General features: G+C 40.3%; 1 protein-coding gene across 1 annotated transcript in view; it reads left to right on the top strand.

The window, feature by feature from the left end:
• The window catches only part of INSIG2 (insulin induced gene 2), a 55,693-nt gene extending 52,633 nt beyond the window's left edge, over positions 1 to 3,060 (top strand). The window contains exon 6 of the mRNA XM_086718444.1: positions 1,790 to 3,060. Within this exon, the coding sequence (XP_086574570.1) occupies positions 1,790 to 1,795 (6 nt within the window). The 3' untranslated portion in view covers positions 1,796 to 3,060. The remainder of the gene's footprint in view (positions 1 to 1,789) is intronic.
• Positions 3,061 to 17,697: the final 14,637 nt, after the last annotated feature.

Below are 17,697 nucleotides of genomic sequence, written 5' to 3'. Positions count from 1 at the left end.
GGGCTGGCTACATCCTTCTGTCAAGGTTGATATGCTACCGTACAGGCTTCTCACCTGGCTGCGATCGCTTGAGTCCTGGGTCGAGAGTGCATTAGTCAGCCGCGATCCAGAATTCTCGCTGTGATTGCTCTGATCAGTCATGCGCAGTGCTGAGTGAATTCTGTAACTGCCGTTGTCTGCTGCAACTGTCCAGAGCCGTCTTCTGGTGCCTGGGGGTGCTGCAGCAAGATTTTATAGACTCCCCCGACTTTGGGCAGGGACAACTCCCTTGTTGAGCGCCACCTTGAAAATCTCCCACCATTACTCAAAAAAGGAAAAAAGAGAAAAAAGTGTTTTTTTCTGGTTACTTCGGGCATTTCATTGCTAAATATTACCTACGACTATAACCATTCTGTGATGCCAAATCCTGTATGACAGACTATTTGGTCATATTGCGACCAATTATAAGTGAACTCCTTGGAGGAAAGTACTCCCACATTATCATTCAAATGGCATTATTGTGTTGTGGAATGCATTCTTCACCTCTTCCTACTCTCTAGTGGTTGCTGGAAATCCTTGAAACGTCTTGGCTTACAGCTGAATCACTGTAATTGCTGCCTCCGTCTTCACACGTCTGTTTTTCCTTTGGGTGTCTACGTGTTCGTCTTTACCTGGCCTTCTTCAAGGACACCAGCCATTGGATGTAGAGCCCACCTTAATCCAGTCTGACCTCGTCATAGCTAATTCCATCTGCAAAGACCCTATTTCCAAATGAGGTCACACACATGCTGAGGTTCTGGGTAGACATGAATTTTTGGGAGGACGCTAGTCAACTGAGTACCCTTACAGGTCTCTGAACTCTGGGCCCATTCCCCTTTCCAGGTACTCAGTGTCTGCTCCCTAACTGGGGCTTTTGGAAGAATAAAGTGCTGCAGAGGTACATGCAATTCCCCCGTTGAAATTTGGAGTTCAGAATTTGAGTATAGGAATTGGGCTCTGTCTCTGGTACTGCTATAATTAGGTTACCTTTATTCCTCTATGAATCATTAACCTCGCAAACTGCTGGTTCAATCTATGACAACCAGTGATACATCATCTTTAACCAGTCCGCACCACCATAAAAAAAAAAAAAAAATGCTGTTCAAGTACTAATTTATTGCTCCACGACACAAATGGCGCATCTCAAACAAACTCAGCCAATTTTAAGGATGATTTCTGGGCTGTTTAAAAAGAATTCTTCCGCCAGCTTCTTGAAGATGTTGCTTTAGAGATTATTATTTTCTGTTTCAGGACAAATCCATGAATCTGGCCCATTCATGTTAGCTATAGTGAGACGATGCCTCTCTTGTCCATGAAACTTGAATGTGCGGGTGTCAGAAGTGATTTTTCTGGAGCTAACTTTTCCCATACTTTGAGTTATCAGTTTCTGTCGTGCTGGTGTGCATTTCAGCTGAGGTTTTATTACATTGTGTTGGCAGCACATTATGTTTTTTACACATGGATTTGATTGAGAAATGAAACTGGAATAAGAATGAGGTAGCAGCAGCGTCTGCTGTACGGCTCAACTATTGCCGTTGTCAATCAGCCTGATTGATTAAATATGGTGGTACACATTTTTATTAAAATGAAATACTTCTCTTGAAAAAGGACCATTACGCCCACAGACGATAGGACACTCCTGAAGAGTGGCCCGAGGAAGAGGCCTCTTGGCGGGGTCCGATAATTGCAGGTGGCGGGAACACATAGGAGAGTTCAGATTAGCTCTGGGTAATTTTGTGAATTTAAATTCTTTTTTTTTGCCGTATGGAAGAAATGAACCGACATTTGGGGGCACTAACCCCCGCGGAAGCATTTGAGTTTGATTGAGTCCCCAGACACTGTCCCTTCCTTCGTTGATGCCCTGTGGTCCGCTCGGTTTTAAGGCATCCAGGATGAGCTAGAATTTCTCGGAAGAGCGAACATCCTGGTCCACTGAAGTGCCACTTCTTTCATTTTCCATTCAAGCCCATTTTAGCTTGGCATCAGGTTGTAAATTTGAAAAACAGACATGCACATAGGGGAGAACAGAGACGCTTGAGAATGAGAATGGGTGGACTATTCCATTGGCTTGGATGAGGACCCAGAAAACATCATCTCTGCCTGTAAAACCCTGAAATTTGGAGTGACTTCAAAGAGAAAGTGGTGGGGGATTTGGTATTAGAGCATTAAAGACCCAAAGAGGTGAAATGATTTGATTGGGCCTGTTTAGTTTTAGTGTGTGTGTGTGTGTGTGTGTGTGTGTGTGTGTGTGTTTGCTCACCCAGAAGTCCTGGGCTGGGGCTGGCTATTCCTGGAGTGTTGAGGCTTCCCCCTGGTTTGAGCCAGCCTAAATTCCAGGGGGCCTGTTTGATCGTGGTCCCTGGCAAAATGTCTCCTGTTGGAATCCATTTAGGACAATAACCCCAAAGGCTTTGCATTAGTGTAAAACACAGGGCTTCAGAAGAGGGCTTTTCAGAAAAACAAGTGGGCAATAAGAGAGGAAAAACCTTTGGAGTAATTCCTTTAACACACAGACTGCTTCTGCTGCAGGGCTGGTGTCAAGACTAATCTTGCAGGATTGAGATATTTTCATCTGTATCCAATTTAGGTTTCGGCTTTTCCTCACAGAGGGATTGCTTCTGAAACAATCTTTCTCACTACTCTCCCTACCCTCATCTTCTAAAGCCTGTTTGTAGATTTGGGGATTGCTAACAGATTTTAAGAACAAGAAATCCCTGAAATACCACGCAGCTAAAAGCCAAAAACAGGAACATTTAAGGAACTTGACTTTTTTTCTTTTCTTTAAAATTTTTTTTTTAACGTTTATTCATTTTTGAGAGAGACAGAGACAGAGTGCAAGCTGGGGAGGGACAGAGAGAGAGGGAGACACAGAATTCGAGGCAGGCTCCAGGCTCCAAGCTGTCAGCACAGAGCCCGCTGTGGGACTCGAACTCATGAGCCATGAGATCATGACTTGAGCTGAAGTCGGCCGCGTAACCGACTGAGCCACCCAGGCACCCCTTGACTTTTTTCTTTCTTTCCTTCTTCCCTCCTTTCCTTCCTTTCTTTCTTTTTCTTTCTTTCTTTCTTTCTTTCTTTCTTTCTTTCTTTCTTTCCTTCCTTCCTTCCTTCCTTCCTTCCTTCCTTCCTTCCTTCCTTCTTTCCCCCTTCCTTCTTTCCTTTCTTTTTAAAAATATTTTGTCAAGGGGTGTCCTTCAGCTCTCAGTCAACTTTCTCTCTGGACTCAGCCATAAAGGATGAAAACCCCACAGAGACTTGCAGTTTTAAACTTGGAGCTTCCTGTAAGGTCATAGACTGTTAAGGGTATGACCTCTGTTTATCTGGTTCTTTCTTGGCATCTTGGACTTATCTATGCCAAATCCACAAAGGCCACCAGACGAATGTCTGGATCAGAGTGTCCAATAAGTTGTCTGGGAGCACACAGGGATCCTGCTTGTCCAGCCAGGAGTCTGGAGTTGTGCTGTTGTTGGAGGTCAGGAACAGGTAGGATATCAGTAACCAGATAGGCAGCACGCATGTTGAGGGTCAGGCATATACATGGACCAAAGCGAGCCGAAGCTCAGGAGTCCACGATGCCACGTAAGTGAGATTGACATGACATCAATCCAAACATTGTGTTGTAACCTGATTTAGACACAGAAAGCCTGCTGATTACGAGCATGGCTGTCAGTCCTATACCTTTTGGCAAATGGATTAATCTTTCTATGTATCACTTTCTTAATCTGTAAAGCAGAAACTAATCACCTTTCTTACAGGGTTATTGGAGAGATACAATAAAATGACATTAACTAAATCTCTTGTCTGGCACACAGTAAATACTTAACATGTCGTAGTGATTCCTGTCTCCCATTTCTAATGTGCCACTCTCAAAGGCAGAGCAGCCATGAGTTTGAGATGGCCTGAACCCACAGAGCAGGTGCAAAAGTGGCCAGACCAGCAGTGGAACATGGTAATAAAGAGACGGTTCGTTTGGACCCAGCTCTGAGTGGGCCGATGCTCGCATAGTAAAAAATCAAGTGGACTTGTACTAGCTGTTCTTTTTTTCACCTCCTCAACTGCTGACGGTCTTGAAGAAGGTTTAGCTGCCCTAGTTTTGTTGCTATTGTTGTTATTATGGTGTATTTTATTTAATTTTCATGAAGTATAACACACTTCTAGAAATGTGCATAATCATGAGTAGACAACTCAATTTTAACAACTTAATTAAGCACACTCACATAACCAGTAGGCAGATTAAGAGCAGAACAGTTTCAGTACCCCGAAAGCCCCCTTCCTGCACCCTTCTAGCCACTGTTCCTACCCTAGAAAGAGCCACTATTCTGACTTCTAATACCAGAGATCAGTTTTATCTGTTTTTGACTGTATACAAATAAAATCACATACTATATGCTCTCTCGTGTCTGACTTCTTTTGCTCAGCATCTGTTTGTGAGATCTGTTCATACCCTGGCTTGCATTTCGAGTTCACTCATTCCGAATATATGTCTATAGTATTCCATAGTGTGCATATATCACTATACTCATCCTATTGCTAGCGGGCATTTGGGATGTTTCCAATTTAGGGATAATATGAATAGTGTTTCTCTGAATATTCCTGAACATGTCTTTTGGTGGACCTGTGCATTCATTTCTTTTGAGTATGTCCCTAGGAATGGAGTTACTGGGTTGGCTGCAGTTGATGCTATCAGTTTTCCAAAGTGGTTGTACCAATTATGCTTCCCAGTAATATATGCAAATTATGGCTTCTCCATGTGTTCCCCATTATCTGGTATAGTCTCTGTCATTTTAACCTTTCTGGTGGGGCTAGTGTATTGCACAGGGGATATGAATTTTCATTTTCCAGTGGACGAATGAAGTTGGGCACCTTTTCTGATCGGACGTCTGTGGGCTTGAAGAAGCTAGAAGTTCTCTTCAAAGACATACAGCTAACAGGTGACTACAAAGGACAGTTGTCAATGGTGTGTCTCCAGACTGAGGAGCGGATGGAGGCCATACTGATCAGATGTATCGCCTCTTTGCATCTTAAGTGGCATATTCCATTTGGAGCCCTACACCTTGAGAAGGCTGAGGATGAACAAGAGTATGCTTAGAAGGGAGTGACCAGGTCCGCAGTCAGACCAGCAAGGGGAACAATCAGAAGAACTGGGATCGTTCAGCCCATACAGAGAGGACAAAGGGGGAACAAAAAACTGCCACTTAATTGATGGGGGCTATCTTCTGAAAGAGGGGGCAGGCTTGCTGTGTGGGACCCATGAGGCAAAGTTAAAAACTATAGGACTCCCTCTCTCTCTGGCCCTCCCCTGCTCATGCTCTGTCTCTCTCTGTCTCAAAAATAAATAAAACATTAAAAAAATTTTTAAAAATTAAAAAAAAAGGGGGCGCCTGGGTAGCTTGATCGGTTAAGCGTCCGACTTTGGCTCAGGTCATGATCTCACGGTCGGTGAGTTCGAGCCCCACGTCAGGCTCTGTGCTGATGGCTCAGAGCCTGGAGCCTGCTTCCGATTCTGTGTCTCCCTCTCTCTCTGCCCCTGCCCTACTCATGCTCTGTCTCTCTCTGTCTCAAAAATAAATAAAACATTAAAAAAAAACTATAGGAATGAAGATTTCAGGATGGCAAATTTAGCCCGTCATCACTGTCTTGTTCTTTCTTCTGGCTTAGCCTGGTAATGACCTAGAGAGTGAGGCCAGGGCAGCCCCCTCACAAGTCATGAAATGTTCTCATCTAATTTGCATAAATTAACTAGAATCTGTAAATAGGAGACACCTGCGAATACAAGGGGCACCTACTTCATAACGTTATTCTTCCTAACAAATATTTATGGACTCCTCCAAGCTGTAAGTCCCAGACCTGACTTCTTCACAAAGGACAGATATGGTTTCAACTGGAGGTCTCACCTATTCACTGATGAATTCTTGAAAAATTGGTACTTGTAAAACAAATCCAATTGAAGCCAGAACGGGTAAACAGTCAAACAAACTTTTATGCTTAGTTGGCTCAGGATGAGTGAGGGATGTGATGGCCAGGAGTGTGATGGCCCCAGGAGTGGGGCAAGTTTGCAGGAGGTCAATGGAGTGTGAGAGGCCTCCAAGGGTATAGGAAATAAGTTGACCCAAAGGAAAGGATGGCTAAACAAGGGCTACTGGAAAGAAGCAGGCCAGGCAGGCCAGGCAAAGGAAGGCAAAAGAGTCAAGTGCAAAAGCAAGAGAGATGAGATCCTTAAAGAAGCATAAGTAGAAGGGTTGGAGGGAGAGGGTCAGGGAGCAAAGAGTGGGAATTATTTCAGACTGTCTGCAAATTCATATACATATCAAATATTATCTGTAGTTAATGTATAATGTCACACACACAAATGTTTATGCTGAGTCTGAAATGTGCACAGATGTTATACTAATTTAAATATCTTTTTAAAAGGTACTGAATTCATAGTTGATTTTATTATGCACTTTTTCCATCAGCAGATTTTAAAAGTTACATTTTTTTTACATGTAAGGGGAATTTTTTTTTTCATTAAACAGGTGTCTTATACTTGCAGTCGTTGGCAACTATTGGTCTTGAATATGAATGTTGATGTTAACTTACAAAAAAATCCCTGGAAACACAGAGAATTAAGTAAGAGAAAGATAGGTGAAGTTTGAAAGAGAGTTTGGGTTGCTCACTTATCACTCTCAGGCCTAAAGGAATGCAGACAGCTCATACTATATATTTCCCTATTTCTGGCCAGGGCTCAGACCTCCTCCACCTTAGACAGATGACAGTCGATCTGGTTCTCTATCATTATCTGGATTGTTTCCCCCATTTTTTTGAGTGGAAACCACTGCAGTGGGTACCATGGGAAATACAAAGGAAAATAAAATATGCTCTTTGCTTTCTGGAAAGAGAAATGTAACTATTTGCTTGGATCTTTCATTTTGAAATCATGGAGCTCTCTCTGCCAGGATTTCTTTACTGAATCCAAGTTTGACCTTTGAAGATCTGTCGTAGACTGATCTCAGGATCCACATTTTCTTGCCTAGGGCATCACAAAAAGATGCTTGATGTTTAAAAGATAGGAAGAGCAAGAAGCTAGATGTTCTCTACAACCCATTCTAATACTGTCCGCAGCACTATTCCAACAGCATTAGAGAAAATGTAGTAAGGGCACCGATGGAGCCTAGCTGGAGTCACAAGTATGAGAAAGACATTGTCTCTCTCATTCCCTCTGCACCCATAGGTGTGTGCACGCATACACACACACACACACACACACACACACACACACCCCTTGCAAACTATGCACTTGTAAAAAAGCTAATCAGTGCTGGAACAGGCATGCAACACATAAACAAAAGACCTTTTAAAGCAGGCTCTTATTTTCTCACTGACAGGACACACATTAACTTAGCAACAGCTGCTCTAGTGGGAAGACATTTTTCTCTGGGTTGTCAACAAGTGGGATCCCTCCCCCCACCACCATTATCCTAGTATTTATCTAGAAAAATTCCAATGAGATACCACTATTTTATCAGTTAGCTAAATAGCTGGTGTAATGCAGGAAACATTCTCTATCTCTTTCCCAGGGGAAGGATGGGGTCATTTCACTTTTCCAAAAAGACCATGAACTCTGCACAGAGAAGCACCACCATCCCACAAAATAACATACCTAGAAAGAAGTTTCCCAAACGTAATAACTTTTGCACGGAGCTTTAAATAATGAAATCTGCCATACCTTCCACCCCAGCCAGTGTGTATATTAGTAGCTCAATACATAGTTATTGACTAATTGAACTAATAAATCCCCCAAAAGTATGCACTTCTATATTTAGCAGAAAGATAAGGCCAGGCATATGTGAAAATGAAAGGGGAAACATGGAGATTCTTCAATGTTGTAGCAGGATTAGAAATGCTTCATACTGATTAGCCAAGGAAAGTGAGGAGTTAAAATAGCCTCAGAGGATCAAAAGGCCAGATGTATTGGGATGAATCCAAAAGCTATTCCATGGGATTGGAGAGGGAGAGAGAGGAGTCTTTTTTGGGAACAATGAGGACTAAAGACCACTATGATATTCAAAATCATTTATTCAAATACTTACAAAAAAATAAGATGAACCTTATCTACAAGGAACTCACAGTCTGTTGGAGAAGATAAGTGCAAAAGCACACAGACTGGAATATAGTGGGGTAAGCGATAAAATATAGTAGACATAATGTTTTATAGGCTCATATAGAATGGCCACTAACCCCATCTGTCCTTAGGTAAGGAAAGGCTTGTGCCAGAGGATAGCCAGGAAGAGAATGTGAAATGATGTTCCTGGTAAAGGAAATTACATGTGCAGGAGAGTATAATAAGTTAAGGCACTGGTTCCTAAGTATGACCACATATTACAGCCACCTAGAAGACTTAAAAACAACAACAAATCAACGTCCACTTCAGACTATGATTGAATAGCTTGCACGAGAATATATTTCTCAAAAAAGATAACTGTAACAACTCTATAAAATAATAAAAAGCTGCTAACTCCTTGAAGGCACTGGAGAATAATCAAAGCCACCAGGCTTTGTGAGGCCAGGATACTAGAAAAAACTCAGGCTAAATATTTTCTGGTGCTTTTATTCTTAACGTGTTTGTTGGTTTATAAGCAGAGTGGGGCTGAGAGACTGAGCAGAAAGGAGGGAATCAGAGCTTTTGGTAGTCTTACGGGGACAGCAAGACAAAAATTGGAGTTCAGGACTACTAAGGCAGCTGGGACTTGGAAGACCAAGATCCTGGAAAAAAGAGAATCTCAGGGAGGTGAGTCCAGTATTCTGTCTTGCTTTCATCTTAAGGCATTTGCCAATATTTCTAAATTGTGTGGGGGCAGCATAGAGAGATTATAAAGCAACACAGAACTTTCTGTAGTCTCACAATGTTGGATGGACAATTGTTGGAGTTCAGGACACAACAAAGAAAAGCACCTAATAAATTTGAGGCTTTCAATTAAGACCTATAAAGGCTATACGCTGACATTAAAGGTGCACCTAAAATAAATTAGCCCTTATGAAAACCAAAAATCAAGTCTTGAATTATCTCAGTTATTACTCAGACAAGGTGATCTTTTCTACTTTAACTGCCACCCAGAAGAAAATGAAACCCCTACACAGGAAGAGAATGTAATGTAAATCCTCTATAATTTATTATGCATACTCTCTAGCTTTCAATTAAAAATCACTTGGCATTCCAGGAAGAAAAACTAAAGAAAGAAACAGGTAATAGAAACAGACCCATAGGAATTACACATATTAAAATTATTTGGCACAGTTTAATTGTGATTAATATGTGCCAAAAGTAGATGAAAAGATAGAAAATTTCACTAAATAGATGGAATCTGTCAATAAGAATTAAAACTAATTTCTTGAACTGAAAACTGTAATAACCAAAATAAATAACTCAATAGATAGACCTAACAGAACAATAGACATTATCAAGAGAAATTATTAGGAAACTTAAGTGTAGGTTAAAAAATATCAGAAGGAATCACAAAGAGGAAAAAGGTTACAAAATGCCCCCAAAGAGGCATAAGACAGATCTGGGATATGGTGAAAAGATCTAATCATCTGTAAGTATAAATTCAGAAAGAGAAGAGAGAGAGAATTGGGGCAGAAGCAATCTCAGATGAGACAGTCTGAGAATTTTCCAGAACTAACGAAAATCATCCAATTGCAAATTCAATAAGCACCATGAATGTCGAAAGAGTAAATACAAATAAATCCATACCCAGGAACATCATAGTCAAACTGCTTAAAATCAAAGACAAAGAGAAAATCTTGAAAGATGCCATTTAAAAAAGACATCTTAACCTCAAGGGAATAGCAATATGACTTAGAGTTGACCTTTCAACAGAAATGCTGAAAGCAAACAAAACAAACAAAACAAACAAACAAAATAACAACAACAACAGCAACAATGGAATGACATATTTTCTTGCTGAAAGAAAACATTCCCCATTCTGAAATTCTATACCCAGCAAAAGTATCCTTTAAAAAAATAAAAATAAGACGAAGACTTTTTTTTAAACGTTATCTTTCTTTTTTTTTTTTAACGTCTATTTATTTTTGAGACAGAGAGAGACAGAACATGAACGGGGGAGGGTCAGAGAGAGGGAGACACAGAATCTGAAACAGGCTCCAGGCTCTGAGCTGTCAGCACAGAGCCCGACGCGGGGCTCGAACTCACTGACCACGAGATCATGACCTGAGCCGAAGTCAGTCGCTTAACCGACTGAGCCACCCAGGCGCCCCAAGATGAAGACTTTTTATACAACCCAAATTGAGAGAATTTACAACCAATTGACACACTAAACCAATTTAGTGATAGAATACTAAAAGGACTTCTTTAGACAAATGATAAATGATCTCAGATGGAGAGTGCAGAAATGCAAGAGCAAATGAAGAGCAGTACAAAGGTAAATGTATAAGTTAGATGAATATTTATTGTGGATAACAATAACTACAAAATCATGTCTTTGGGTTTTGAAAATACATAGAGTTAAAATGCATGAAAATTATAGCATAAAAGTAGAAATTAGAGTAAGTGGAGTGAAAGAATTCTAAGGTTGTTGCATTTTCTGGGAAACAGTAAAAATATCAGTCCGTAGCAGACTATAATAAATCAAGTATATACATTTCTCAAAGTGTGAATCCTGGACTGGTCACATCAGTATCACCTGCAAACTTGTTAGAAATGTAATTTTTTGGCTTCTCCCAGGCCTGCTGAAGCAGAAAATCTGAAGTGAAGCCCAGAAACCTACACTTTTGAAAGTCTTCCAGATGTTTCTGATGCATGTGAAGGTTTGAGAACCACTGCCTTAGAATAACCACTGAAAGAAACAGAGAAGAATTTATCATTAATCAGCTAATACTAGTACAAGGAGAGAATGGAATAATAGATATACTTGGTTAGTCCAAAAGGAGACAATAAAGGAAAAAACAAAGGATGAGTGAAGAAAAGGGACAACTAGAAAAGAAATAATAAGGTGGAAGATTTTAAAACCAAATATATCAGCAATTATTTTAAATTTAAGTACACTAAATACTCAAGTTAAGAGATGAAGATTGTCAAATAAATGCAAAATTCAACTAAATGTTACTTATAAAAGACACATTTTAAATACACAGAAACATTGAAAGTAAAATGAAGGATAAAATATACAAGGAAACATTAACCAAAATAATTGTTGTAACTATATTCATATCAAACAAAGCAGACTTTAAGAGAAGCAGCAATTCTAGAGATTAATAAGGACATTTCAAAATGTTAAAAGGGTCAACCTATGAGGATGATATAGAATTATAAATTTTAAATAGCCTCAAAGGAAAAAAAGAGAGACAGAATTAAAGAAAAAATAGAAATTCTGCTAACAAAATAAGAGACTTTAACAGAGTGCTCTTAATAATGGATAAAGTAAATAGGTAACATATTAGTAGAATTACAGAAAACTTGAAAAACACAACCAACAAACCTCCTACTTGACATCTATAGAGCACTGAACCCTATAACTGCAGCATACATTTTCTTTTCATGTTTTTATAAAATTACTAGAATATACTATCAACTGAGCCATAAAGCAAGTTTCAGCACATTTCAAAGGATTGATACTACATACAGAATGGATTCCCTGACCACAGTGAAGTTTAACTATATGTAAATTAAATCCACCACCCAAAGAAGAAATAAAAAGTTAGCAAGTATTTTGAAATGAATGATAATAAAGATAAATTCTATCAAAGTTTGTGGGAGACAGCTAATGCTATGCTTCAAGAGAAATGTCTATCCTTAAAACATATGTATTAAAGAATAAGACAGAATTAAAATTCGTTATTTCAACATTCATTTTAAGAAGTTAGAAAAAGAATGGCAAATTATAGCCAAAAAAGTAGAGATAAGACAATATTAAAAATAAGATAAGAGGGGTGCCTGGGTGGCTCAGTCGGTTGAGCATCCGACTTCAGCTCAGGTCATGATCTCACACTCTGTGAGTTCGAAACCCACATCGGGCTCTGTGCTGACAGCTCAGAGCCTGGAGCCCGCTTCGGATTCTGTGTCTCCCCCTCTCTCTGCCCCTCCCCTGTTCATGCTCTGTCTCTCTCTCTCTCAAAAATAAATAAAAACATTGGGGTGCCTGGGTGGCTCAGTCGCTTAAGCGACTGACTTCGGCTCAGGTCATGATCTCGCGGTCCGTGAGTTCGAACCCCGCGTTGGGCTCTGTGCTGACAGCTCAGAGCCTGGAGCCTGTTTCAGATTCTGTGTCTCCCTCTCTCTGACCCTCCCCTGTTCATGCTCTGTCTCTCCCTGTCTCAAAAATAAATAAAATGTAAAAAAAAAAAAAATTAAAAAAAATAAAAACATTAAAAAATAATAAGATAAGAAATTAATGAAACAAAACGAGCATATTACAGGAAAAAAATCAATAATGTTAGAAGTTGTTTTTTTGAAATGGACTGAAAGAACTGATAAAGTACCACTATGAAGATGGTATCAATATGAAGAAATGAAGAAGATATCTCAAAAGATCCTAGAGACATCAGAAAGTAATATGGTACCATGAAGATATTATGCTAGTAAATTTGAAAATTTAAACGAATAAGGTCCTTGAAAAACACAACTTGCGAATACTGAGCAAAAAACAAATAAAGGGTACGTATTTAATGCTGAAATTTTGAAAACTTTCTTCTTGATACTAGAAATGAGACAAGTATGCTCACTGTTACAATTTAGACACATCATGATTATGTTTTTAAAATATCCAAATGAATATATACACAGTTAGAATTCAGAATTCAATTCAGCAAAGACATTGTATAAAAGGTCAATATGAAAATTGTGTTTCTACATACTATTCACAAATGATACAAAAATAAAGTTTTAAAAATGGTACACTTTATGATAGATTAAAATCACCCAATATTCAAGACTATGTCTACAGAAACAGCAAGACTTCCCTACTTTAAATTACAAAACATTTTTTAAGAGAAGTTAAAGAAGACCTAATAAATAGAAGGGTCCACAATGTTTGTGGATCAGAAGACTTAATTTTGTAGAAATGGCCACTTCCCCAAAACTGATCTATAGAGTAAATGGGATTCCATTCAAAAATCCCAAGTCTTTCTAAAAAAATTGATACGCTGATTCTAAAACATATAACATGTTATGGGAGCAAGATTAGCTAGACAGTCTGGAAGAAGAACAAAGCTAAAGAAATTACTATGTAAAGACTTATTATAAAGCTATGGTAGGTAAGTTAGGTGGAATAGCTACATAGACAAACAGACCAGCGGAACAGAATAAAGAATTCAAAAACAGACCTACCCATACATGGTTGCTTGACTTTCATGAGAAGAGAACCACTTCAATGCAGTAAGAGGAGAGTCTTGTCAATAATTGGTTCTAGGTTAACTGGATATCCATCTGGAGAAAAAAAAATTTAACTCTTACCTTACATCGTACACAAAAATTTTTTCATGTGTACTGCAAATCCAAATATGGAAAGCAAACAATAAATATTCTAGAAAATAGCATAGGAGAATATCTTTATCCACTTACATGGCAAATATATACTTTTTTTTAATTTTTAAGACTTATTTGTCTTTATTACTCAAAAGAAGAACATTAAGGATGCTGGGAATCACTAACTCATTAATTGCATTTCTTGTAGTTTATTCTACAGAAATAATCTAAATGGATATATCTTTATGTTCCAAGATGTTCACCACAGCACAGAAAAAAATAGTGTTTTTTGAAATTAGAAGCTATCTGGTTGGTTATCCTGAATGTCCATCATGGAGGTGGCAAATACTTTTTAAATGAGATACAACATCACAACAAAAAGATTGTTAGATTGGACTTCATTAAAATCATTAAACTTAAGAACTAAGAGACACCAAAGAGATTGAACAGAGAAGCCACAGGATAAGACAAGATATTTGCAATACCTATATCTGGCAAAGAACTTTTGTACAGAGAATAAAGATCTCCGACAAATCAACATATAAAAACAGAATGCCACTTCATAAAAGAAGGAATGGTCCAAATGGCCAATAAATGTATGGAAAAGCCCTCAAGTTCATTGATTAACAGTGGAATTATAATCACAACGTGATACAACTATACAGCCATCAGAATGGTTAAAATTTAAAAGAAACTTAAAATACCAATTTTGGAGAATGTGGAGCAGAGAGAACCTTCACATATTGTTGGTGGGAGTGTTAATTATTATAACACTTTGGAAAACAACTTGGCATCATCTACTCAAAGTGAACAAATATATATCCTTTGATTTAGTAATTTTATTCCTAGGTATATGTGTGTAAACATGTGCGCACCAAAAGAGACGTCAAGAAAGTTTGTAGCAACTATTATACATATTATTATATATTATATCCATAATATCGCTAAGTGGAACAACCCAAATGCCAATGAAAAGTAAAATGGGTAAATAAATAATCATATACCCACACAGTAGAGTCTTATACAGCAACGGGGAGGAATGAGCTACTGTTGTCACAAAAACATGGATGAATCTCACAAACTATTGGGCAAAAGAAGATATCAAAGAATACATACTACATGATTCCATTTATATGTAGTTCGAAACCAGGCAAAATGTAATCGATGTTAACAGAAGGAAGAAGCACTGTTACCTGGAGAAGGGGGTGGGTCATGACTTGGAATAGGCACAAAAGATCTCTGGGGTGTTAGCGATATTCTAAGTCCTGATAGGATGGTAGCCCAGATGCATTCATTTTGGGGTTGGCGGACCTGAGCTCGAATCTGCCTTGTTGGGGGCATAACCCCAACACACTGCTTAAAGTTTCTTCATTGGTGAAGTGCAGGGAAATACGGCCTAGGAAGGGTGAATGAGATGGCTTCGGAAAAGCTCTGCCCTGAGCTAGGTGCTCCCCAGATATTAGTTCCTTTCACCTCACTTGGTGTACATTACCTGACCTAGTTAGACAAGATGCCATCCCCAACCCCTGTGCTCCCCTACCACCAACATACATCAGTGAGGGATTCTTGATGAAAGGATTTATCCTGTAATGGGCTAGCAGCCATCTCTACAACAGGGGCAGAGCCAATGGCTATTCAACAGAATTAAGGTACTTAACTGGACTGGGGACCAAACCCATGACCTTGACCTCATCGGGCTGGGCTGCAGGCTGTCCGTGCAGCACGTATGCCCCAAGTGTTAGGAATCTTTTCTAGTTCCAGCTGTCTTCACGGGAACAGCATGGCCTCTCCGATGCAGAGAGATGCCCGTCATTTTTCTTCATTCGGTCTCCTGGAGTCAGGGATGAGGCAATGATGTGGAGGGTACCCCATGTATTTGGCTGCATCCCAATTTGCAGGATTGGATTTTACCTCCCTGGACTCTCCCTGCAATTCTCCTTGGATCGAGTGTCCTCGGCTTCCTGTCCCAAAGTGCTAGAGGGTGAGTGTCAGGCAGCTGGGAAACTTCTGCCACTGCATTCCACCTTTGGACAGAGTGATACATGTGTGAATTTTTCCAACGGCGTGTGTGTTTGTATGCGGTTGTATAAAATTTCATTTTTAAGGCCCTTTCTGGAGTCTTAGGGGTGAAAAGCAGCATGGAGTTGACGCTATCATTATTACAGCGAGACCCTCCTATTACTTTGGCAGATATAATGTTTCCCAGGCATATAACGTTTTTCATTTAAAGAGGCAGCCTCCAGCACATTCCAACTCGAAAGATTTTCCTTTCTGGATGGTGGTTTCCTCCTCCAAGTCCTTGGGAAAATGTTGCCACGTTTTTCACCCGGGTGACTGACTTCCTGGAAAAGAACATACAGAGAGCTCTTCTGAAGATTTAATTTTTATGAGTTCTTTCTAAGTCTTTCCGGAAAACAGATCACTGCCCAAGGCAACTCTATGGGGTGTAGAAACCTAGTGCGAAGGTCCTGAGGCCGGGGCCAAGGGCACTCAGTTCCTGCTAGGTGTTGGTGCTGGTGGGGCACTGTGGGCTTTGGAGCTCAGGGCCAGAGGGAAGAACGTGTCTCCAGCAGACTTGGTTTGAACTTGGGCTCCATCTGGTCTTTGTCGTGTGTCCTCGGGCATTTAATCTCATCCCTGAGAGCAGGACCATAATCCTTGCTCTATAGGATCAAATAAAATAACGTACACCAGTGGTCTTCAACGGGACCATGCTGGCCCCTCAGGGGATACTCGGCAGTGTTCGGAGACGTTCTTGGTTGTCACAGTTGGTGTGCGTATGTGTTTGCGCGTGCGCCTGCCTGGCCTCTCGTGGATAGAGTCCAAGAGGTTCTGCGTCCTGTAGTGCATGAGGTAACCCCCCAACAACAAAGAATCCGTGGGCCCAGAATGCCCATAGTGCCAAGGGTGGGAAATCCTGGTGCGATGAGCTAAAGGGTAGCATAGGTCTGTCACTTAGCAGATCTTCTCTCCCTCCTCTCTTTACTTTGATCTGTAATTTCTTCCTGAAGTCTTCCCCTTGCTGAGGGCTCCTTGGAATTTTAGATGTTTCCCTGGTTTGTTCACTCTCTCTTCTGCATAGTGCCGATATTAGATCTCTTTGCTACCGTCGGACCTCACATCTCACCAGCTCTTTCCTCTCACTCTCAGCAGACAACAGACCTTCAAAGAAAACACATTTAATGAGAATTCATTCAACTCTCAGCTCCCAAACCTACAGAGCTACTTTACCTGTACCTCTGATGCAGACACCCTATTTCCAAACTAAAGCCACCCCTTTCTTCTTCGCCATTGGAGTCTTGATTTTGCCTGGGTGCAGATGCCTTCATCTCAGGGAAGTGGGTCCAGCCCTGGTCTGGGGATGACTCTTAACTCCCAATTTTAGGTAATATGATGTATTAAGGAGTCTTTGGAGGGATTCTAGAGTATATTTTCCTTTTTTTAGGGGAGAGTTTGTGAGGAAAAACTCTGCCCCTCACCCACCTGTGTCTCCTGACTATGAATCAGTCATGTGAGGGATATGATGCTTAGGGTTGCTGCAGTTGTCTTGCAACCATGAGGCAAAGGTGAAGCGAATCACAGGGTTGTTAGTTCTGAGCCCCAGCGCTGTTGAGCTGCTTCACTGATGATAGTGAAAAGCTCCCTCCTGACTTGTAAAATTTGAGTTCAAGTCACAGCCCTAGAGGATTTACCTTTACTTGAGCCTGAAAGATATTTCTAAGTGATAAAGCATCTTCTCCCATTTTTGTTCCAGTGAAATACCTCCTGGATCCTATCTCCATCCATTTACTTAAGACTCTCCTCCATCATCATTTCCTTCTTCTCTTCTATATGTTTTTTAACCTTTTCTTCCCATTGGCTTTTTCTCATGAGTATTAAGACATGCTGGAGCTTCTCCCACCTTAAAAAAAAAAATCATTTCCAACACCCTCCTTATATTCATCCCTGTCCAAGTACTTCCCTGTCTTTCATCTTAACTGTCATAGTTAGTTCCTGGTAAGTTTTGCCTGCACTTCCTGTCTCCTCCCCTCTCACCTCCCACCTGCGTCTCAACACTGGCTATCTGGATTCCTCTGGAACTTGCCCAGTCACTAAGACTTCCACTTGCCCTCTCCAATAAATACTTCTAAAGTCTTATCTCATCATGACAGCACCCTCTCTTTTACTGGCTTCTGTCACACTGCACTCTCTGTGGGGCTGCCTCCTGCCTCTTCGGCTGA

The sequence above is a fragment of the Puma concolor genome, chromosome C1 (assembly GCF_028749965.1).
Source record: "Puma concolor isolate L17-30 chromosome C1, mPumCon1.1.hap2, whole genome shotgun sequence".
NCBI classification, from domain to species: domain Eukaryota; kingdom Metazoa; phylum Chordata; class Mammalia; order Carnivora; family Felidae; genus Puma; species Puma concolor.
Note: the sequence above shows the minus strand (reverse complement) of the source record. Positions and strands in the feature narration are given on the sequence as shown.